The sequence below is a fragment of the Strigops habroptila genome, chromosome 3, assembly GCF_004027225.2.
Source record: "Strigops habroptila isolate Jane chromosome 3, bStrHab1.2.pri, whole genome shotgun sequence".
Lineage (NCBI taxonomy): Eukaryota > Metazoa > Chordata > Aves > Psittaciformes > Psittacidae > Strigops > Strigops habroptila.
The window spans coordinates 37,277,981-37,286,327 of NC_044279.2; the positions used below are offsets into that span (position 1 = coordinate 37,277,981).

Below are 8,347 nucleotides of genomic sequence, written 5' to 3' on the forward strand. Positions count from 1 at the left end.
AGGGTAACTACTAAAGGAGAAAGTTTGGTCAAACCAGAAATTTTAGAGACATGTTTGATAAGAAGTATTAACCTAAGACAAAAAAAAAAAAGGTCTCTGCAATGACAAGCAGTCAATAAGTGTCATAAAATGGACTTTCTGAAACAAGCCTTTCATCAGAGCAGTCCCATTCATCACTTCCATCTTAACATCTGTGCTGAAATCTCTCATCTTTTCTTTGTAATATCATTAATTTGATGCACACACAAACTATAAGCCTGATTTTATACACTTTGAAGTCAATAGGAGTTTTCTTTCTATCTTCTGTGGAGCAGGACCAGATAAATGATGAGCTAATCCATTGGGGAGCTCTTACATGCCAATGCTAATGCAAAAGACAAATCAGAAAGTCAATCTTCATGATTTCATAGCTTTTAGACTTTACCACAGATACATGATTCCCTTCACAGTTTAATGAACATCATCACCCCTCCTTAAATGTGCTGTAGGAGTTGGAAGCAACTTTCTTTTGGAAAATTATAGGACCAAATAAATTTTAAATCAGTGCAATTTTTCAGCGTTTGGAAAACAATATTTTACATTCAGTCATTTGAAACTAAGGCTACAATTTCCACTGAAGAACTTTACTGGTTCTTGCAGAAACAACCATGCAACAGTTTCAAGTCAGCTAATCAAAGACACATTTTTTAGTCTGTTTTTTCAAAATATTTCAATTTATTTTGCCCTAAGCAAAACAGAAAATGTTTTTAGTTTAGAAGATTTGCCCTTTCTTATTCAATCCCAAAGAAGAAAAATGGCCTGATCTTGGAAATATTCAATGGTATGCCTTAATCCTTCATATTCAAAAAATGTTTATTTGGCTCTCATGCATTAATTTGCTGAAGATAAATGAACCATTTTTAAAAATGTTTTTTTAACTTCTCTTTAGAGGAGGAAAGACGTAGAAACATCTTCCTTTCTAAACCATTCATCAGTGAATTCCAGATTAAATGATAGCAATTTATACCTGTGAATTTGGCCAGGGATTTGGAATGTAAAGATTAAACAGAGAGCGCTTTCCTAGATTTTACAAGCAGCCATTGGGCACTGATGATGGCCATGACTGAAGAGATTGTCAGGCATTTATTGTTTTTCAGTACAGTCCACCCCTTCTTCAAAGCAGCTAATTGTTTAGCTAATTGTGCTTTAAAGCACAGGCTTGCATGATCATATGCTGCTGGTTTACCATCAGGATAGCTACAGCTCTTTGCATTGTCTAGAACATACTTCCAGCAGCAAACTGGAAATATCAACCCTCTATTAGTCTAGGTCACTTAAGTATATATTCAGACATTGAATATGTAAATCTCATAACTGAGTAACACTCCATGCAATGTACTTAAGAGACGTTTCTTAAACTGCCACAATACTTACTCAGCAGGATGTGGAAACTTTTCTTCATGCTTTGGGTTCATCTATCTTCACAATATGAAGTTTCAGAGGTAGTTTAAATGTTTTAGAATTATCTGTGTAGCAAAAAACATCACCTAATATAAGTGAAGGGGAGAAAGAACCAACAAAATGCCAGTCTGGTAGTAGACAGCTCCATCAATTTTTGCTTGGGAAGAGGTGCTCCAGCCTCTACAATGGAGGTGCCCTTGGTGAAGGAAGTAGAGCAGATGCCTTCCCTAACAGCCTTGACCCCCTAGGTCCAGGACCTCTGGGAATTACAAATAATGCACAGCTTGGAGACGAGCTAAGGGAAGGAAAATAGGGCAACGGAAATTAGAATTGCATGAACAATTCAGTTTCTCTTTGGCTACCCAACTGAAGAATTAAACGAAACAAAATTCATTTGAGGCCAGCCCAAAGCACTTGTCCAACTTAAAATGAAACAGTTCATTTTGCTTTCAAATCTCTTTCCAACCTTTGAAAGAAAATGTACATAAAATTCTAAACCAAAACACTACTTTGAAGTGTAAGCCTCAAATATTTTATTTAGAAAATGTCAAAAGAAAACATTTCAGTATGGGTTTCCTTTTTTGAGCTGAAACTATTGACTAAATTGAAACCCATCTTGCCTAACTGAAATTACATCTTTATTTTCTTTTGGTCAGTAGTTGCTTGTCCCACACATTTCCCTTGGCTGTAAGGGAAACCTCCTCTGACTTCTACTTCCTTTGTCTGTTCAAAACTGACCATCACCCATCATCCTTCACACACCCACAAGACACAGATGCCCTGCAAGAAAATCTATGAAGGAAATTCTGCTAAATTTGCTGTGCAGCAGTTTCGGGGCTCCAGCTTGTAAGGTTTCCACAGGAGAGTCTTCCAAGGGGTGGTTTTCAGGGCTGGAGAAGCTAATAAATAGTTTACTTCATTTTTACACTTTTGTGGACAAATGGGTTTTTATCTGGGTTTAGCCCCAGTGTGGAAAGCTTGAGAGATCGATATGACATTTCTGGGTAGGGCAGCTCAACAAGGACACTGTGGAAGAGGCCTAAAGGAAGTGGAAGAAGGAAATAAGTTAATTATCCGTCTGTGAAGAGATTATATCAGTGAGGAACAGCATGTTTGGTTCATGGTATAGTCTCTACTGATAGTCATGGAAGAAAATATGTACTTTTAGAGCAAAGTCATGTTATTCTGTCCAAAGGCACAATCTTTATAAATCTCTAATGGCACCTAGATAATTCCTGTTACCCTCCACTGACTGTAAAGGGAGCTGGGTGTAGCTTTGGGATAGACTGTGTCTGTCAGAGATCAGTGAGATGAGCTCTCCACTTGGTGCTTAATTCCCTCCCTTTGCTTTCAGCTGTCACAAGTTCAAGTGATAAGAGAAAGGATGTTGGCCAGCAGCTATTGACAACATCATCCCACAAGAAAGAAAACAAATATCCTACTGAATATATCAAAACATTAAACCCCTAACACTATAATGCGGTACCAAATTCTGGCTGGCTGTCACTGTCGGGTCACTTCCACTTTGACTGTGAACAGGTATGTAATTCATACATTGTGAGATGCAAATGAAAGTGTGGAACAAAGTAAACCATGTTGATTGCATCTAGTTTGACAGGTAAGAGGCATCCATCACCCAGATGGGTCATATGCCAGTCTAGTATGTAAGTTCCCACAAGAAAGTGCTATCATTTCAGTTCGCATAAGCTTTGTTCAAATTAGGTGTGGATGGATGCTTTTATCTTGAGATCCCTTTTGTTTGAGAGCAGTGTGGGATAGTTTAATTCCACTTCAGTGTCTTCTAACCGCAACAGCTGATGTAAGACATGTTGAGACTACTTTTGGACTAACTTTAATTCCTCTTTTCATTTAATTGATGAAGCTACCAAGGTAGATCAAGGTAGATTTCCTGCCAACATTTTTCCCATATTGTAGTATCTATTTATGGGATGTCTTCTAGATATCCTTTTAGCAAGCATTTTTGCATTTGTGTCAGGAGTAGGCACCAAGCACTTCTCTTCTGAAGCGCTCTCAAATCCCTGACGATGCAGAGCACTGTTTGTGCTCAGCGTGCCTATGGGGCAGCCAGAACACAGCACTCTAAGTTTTCAGTAGCAACTGCTGCCTGACCGTTTGTCTCCATCTCATCTCAGGGGACAGAGTTTGAGACTTTCACCAGCAGCTATTCAAGATGGGATCTTGTCTACAAGCGTACTGAAGCTGAATCAATAAAAGAAACAAATTATTCTCATAAATGATGCTATTTTTCCTACCACCCCCCAAAAGAAGGACTGACCTATATGCTCCCTGTTAAGCCCTGGCCTGGGACACACTGAAATTGCAGCCTTATGGTAAAGAAGCGTGTCCTCAGACCAAGCTTGCACACTTTCTCGGTACAAGAATATAGCCACTGGCCCAGCAGCCCCACAGGCACAACAGATGTCATCTCCCTTGCATTTGAGTAAAAGAGAAAAAGCTCTGTATATGGCAACGTTTGAGGACCAAAATATTTATTACAATAAATTAAAGAATAAACATTTATAAAACAATCCATATGCATATAAATACCACAAAGCAGTTTTAATTTCATAGTTCACTTAAAACCCTCTGGTACAGCTTCATAAATACATTTCCTTGGATAATTTTCAATTAATATATATAAATAAAAATACTGTATAATTATTACCTTAAAATAAGTTACCATTAAATAGGAATGACAAAAATTATTTCTGAATTACTCTGAACTTTTCAGGTAAAGGTCAGAAGGGGGCAACATATGCAAGAGAGATTTCCAAGTAAAAGGCTCAAAACATCCTGGCTACATATTGTTGCCTACCTTGACCAAAGCTGATTCACATGTGTCAAATCTCCGTGTATAAAATACAGAAATAGTTGGTTTATTCCTATGGAGATGAGGACAGGAGTGTTTGAAAATACCTAATGTCCTGTGTTGAAATGGAGTCACAAATGCTGTCCTGGAGTTTTCCTTTTCAAAGCAGGCAGCAATATGCATCCTGTCTGTGCTCATTTAGTTTGCTATTATTAGCACGAATGAAACATATATTGCATCGAGGGGGAGGGGGGGAAAGGAAGGATGTCCATAGTATTATAGCAAGAGTTTTTCAGAGACATGTCTTCATGGCTGATCTGAAGACCTGAAATTCGTTCAGTTTTTCTTCTTGTTCCCTGCCTTCTTTGGGATGTCAGTACAGGCATTTTCTATGTAGTCAAACAGTAAATCCAGTTCCCCAATGGCTTTAGTCTTTCCATTGTCTCCCAACTAGAAAAGAATGTAAGTTTTAGCATCTCATTATTTCTCAGAAAATTGAAATTAGGCTTGTCACAGAAACTGAATCGAGAACTTACTCTCCTTATTCTCTCAAGCAGTTCTGTTAGAGTCATTATACCATAAAATATAAACTAGATCATTCTAATCTAGCCTAGCATATACAGTTACCTGCAACCTGACTTCTGAAGTTTTAAATTACCATAACATGTGCAGATACTTAACAAGTGAAGGAGAGCTGGAAGTGGAAACATCACTAGTCCCCTCTTCAGTGCCAATGAAGGCTTCATCTCCCAAATAATCTTCAGAGTTCGTTTCATAATTAGGTTAGCCTTAATCCAACTAAAATATTGGACTTTGTAACAGCTCTTTTTAAATGTTAGGGGAAAATGTACCTCTTTGATTTTGGTCTTCATTTCTTCCAGGTTCTTTTCAATGTGCTCTCTGTGTCCTGAGAATTTCTAAAAAAAGACAAAATCCAGATGTAACAGTGGCAGCTGTATGCAACAATGTGCTGCTTTCCCCCCCCTCCCCATGCCTTTCTATCAACCTCGAGTTTGATATCTTTGATCTGAGGTTTCCTTTCATATCAGTGCCTCTTGCCACTGTTTGCAGCATTCTGAGATTCAGGAGCAGTGACAAGAGTCACAACTCAGAGTTAGGGAAAGAAACACAATGCTACTCACACATTTGCTCAGCTCCGAGGTCAGGGATGCAAAGAACTGTACCACCTCTGAAGCGTACGGGTACTGGTCCTTGACCTCGGTGAGGAGGACATCTTTCACTACAATCTCCACAATCCTCTTCATCATGTAGCAGCGGTTGTTTTCCTATGTATGCAAGTAAGAGGTCATGTTAACTCATGGCAAGAGATCAACGAGTGCTGGAGAAGGTTGCAAAGACCAGTCTTTACACCTAAGGGTGTAAGGCTCACCTTGACATTAACATAGAGCTGCTGCCCAATAAGCCTGTTATCTGTGTCCTCGTCTGAGACCCTGGCCTGAGAGCAAAAAAGGGAAATGTCAGGTGGGGATGGGAACCTTACGTGAAAGTTAACAATAAACCCTAAGGTTTTCATCATTAACAGAGCAGGTGAAATGAGAGAAATGACACCAGAGAGAGTTTGTTACAGGTAGATAAGCTTGGACATTTCGTCTGCTTCTCCCCTGAACTGGGTGAGATTCAAGGTCAGTATCACTGGAAAATAAATAAGCAGAAGTCTGAATTCCTGTCCCACTCTTCAACATCAGATGTCGTAGTGGTTATGATGACTAAGCCAGATAACGCAGGTGGCTGACCTCACAGTGGCCCGCAGCACTGCTGGGAAGTGCTGCAGCACTCAACAGCGGACACCAAGCGGGGACCCTTGGTGTTAGAGCAGCCAAGAAACCTGCCCAAGCAGAGCACTGTAAGATGCTTGAGGAACTGCCTGGCCACAGCTGGAATCATGGACAAGCCCAGCTCCAGATGGACAGGACAAACAGAGAAATTTAAGCTCAAGTTTCACAATTGTCCCAGTCTAGCAGCTGCCACTTGAGAGAAGGAGCTGTGCTGTGCCAGGGACTGCCTTTCCCTGGGGGAGCAGGAGGAGAAGTGGCAGCAGCTTCCCTTGCCTACACAACCAGTGGACAACAGACCCACTCCACACACCCAAGCTCTGCCTTACTGCAAGTGCATGTTTTTTCTGGAGAAAGGCATGAGAAAGAGAGAGGAATGTTGAAGGTGAGAAGTGAGGGCACTGGTGGAGAAGGAGGTCCTCAGATCACACATGAAAGATACGCAAGCTACTGTACCATTTTAGCCAAGGTGTAGGTGCGATTCCTGATGTAGGGCTGGAAGTTGAGCTTCCTGAGCCTGCAGGTATGATGGGTGGTAGAAGCCACCCCTGCCGCTTTTGGAGGCAGAGGGCTGGTGAGAAGAAGAGGGAGAAAGCAACAGCAGCAGAAGAAGACCCATCCTAAGAAGTTCTTGGTCCAGGTCTGCAGGGAGGCCATGGCTCACAATCCAAAGTTGTCCGTCGCAGCAGGTTTCAGCTACACTCAGCACTGATGAGAGAGAGCAGTGTTAGCATCAGGGAGAGTGGGCAAGGCAAAATGAGAGAGGCACAAAGGCTACAAGCCTTACCTTTGCAGTGATTCTTGATGTGCTCTGCAGGAGGTGAGGTGCACCTTATATAGGGCCACCAACATCTCTCTCAGGTTTTTTTTCCTCATAGTGGTGGTAAATAAAAATGACATCAGCAACTCTCTTACTTTCCAGTATCCTCTTCTGAGAACTACCTAACCACTACAAAACCCACAAATACAACTTCAAACCCATTAGAATCTTCAGTTTCTTATAAAATAAACCAAATCTTAATGCAGGGCAAAGCAGGGGCTTTTACCTGGACAGGAATCCTGAATTCTCTTTGCATAAAAATATCTGAGAACTGTATGGGTTTGTGCCTCCTCTCCTGATTGTAACAGACTAATTGGATCAGCAACACAGCAGATAATGTAATTTATATAAATTTTTGTTCATAGAATCATAGAATTGTTTAGATTGGAAAGGACCTTTTAAGATCGTCAAGTCCAACTATTAACCTTGCAGCAAATGACTGGTGCTCTGCTGCTGCTCACTGGAATACAGCAGTGGTCAGATCCAAAGACTGCACCAGACCCAAAGCACTGACCACCTATGGTTCCTACCCTCAAATACCTTTTCCCACACAGTGGCCCACTGGAGTCACTGACCATCTGCCCATCACTGTGCAAACCTCTCTGAGAGATCAGAAACTGCGTAGGACCAACACTGCTTTTATCACATCTCTGATCTCCAAATTCCCGTTTTCCAAAAATTATCCATATTCCAGACTGTAGCTGGGTGTAATTACCAGAGGTCATTAGTGGTGGTCATGCACTTACTTATCCATGTGATTTCCATGTTCCTGACCCTTCAGACTGAAATATTATGCAGGGTGCCAAAGGGAAATTGTGCTCTCTTTAGAGAGTAATTTGCAACCCAGCTGTAGACGGTAACGCATGAGGACACAGATCTGGTACAAATGCAAACTCACTCCTGGTTGCCTAATACCCACAAGGCACACAGGTGACAAATGCGAGAAATAGGAAAACCGAGGCTCCAGCTCTGCCTCTAGGGGTGAACAGGGGCAACCCTGGGGTTGGGTATCACCCCTTCTGGCTGAGGTTCTTAGGACAAGAGCCGTAACCAGCCTTAGCCCATGGGCTGAAATGCGCAGCTCTTTTCCTTAGTTCTGAAAGGGAGGAGCTAAAGGCTTGCTGGCACCAGGTTTATGCTTTAGTCTCCCCTGATACATCCACATCATGTATTAATCACTCCATGCCTCAGTCTTGCCTCAGTTTCCCTCAGATACCTGTCACATCAGCCCTGCACAGTCTGTGCCTTTGAAGCTGCACCCCGTCACCCTGAAGCCATCATCACCACGTCCGTTTCCATGCCCAGCTCAGGTACCCATTCCCATACCCAGCCTCTAACAGCGTCCTGACTGCAACAGGCAGCAGAAAGCAAGTCTGGACCCAGGATGTCAGTGATGTATTTCACACCCCAAATGTGTACAGCACCACAAAGCTATTCAATAACATGTTTATAAACTCTCTTCCA

The 8,347-nt window shown here is 41.6% G+C and overlaps 1 protein-coding gene across 1 annotated transcript; it reads right to left on the minus strand.

Annotated features, from left to right (window-relative positions):
• Positions 1 to 4,606: 4,606 nt before the first annotated feature.
• Positions 4,607 to 6,720, minus strand: IL22 (interleukin 22). The gene is made up of 5 exons (XM_030480800.1): positions 6,520 to 6,720; positions 5,661 to 5,726; positions 5,413 to 5,556; positions 5,122 to 5,187; positions 4,607 to 4,720 (listed from the first exon to the last, which is right to left on the minus strand). Exons 1-5 carry the CDS (start codon positions 6,718 to 6,720, stop codon positions 4,607 to 4,609), a joined length of 591 nt encoding a protein of 196 aa, XP_030336660.1.
• Between the last annotated feature and the right edge of the window lie 1,627 nt (positions 6,721 to 8,347).

Excerpts from the sequence above, each read along its gene's own strand:
- IL22 (XM_030480800.1), bottom strand. The coding sequence starts at position 6,720 with ATGGCCTCCCTGCAGACCTGGACCAAGAACTTCTTAGGATGGGTCTTC. Across the intron at positions 5,727-6,519 it reads CCTACACCTTGGCTAAAATG|GCCAGGGTCTCAGACGAGGA; the intron begins GTACAGTAGCTT and ends TTTTGCTCTCAG. Across the intron at positions 5,557-5,660 it reads AGCTCTATGTTAATGTCAAG|GAAAACAACCGCTGCTACAT; the intron begins GTGAGCCTTACA and ends TTGCATACATAG.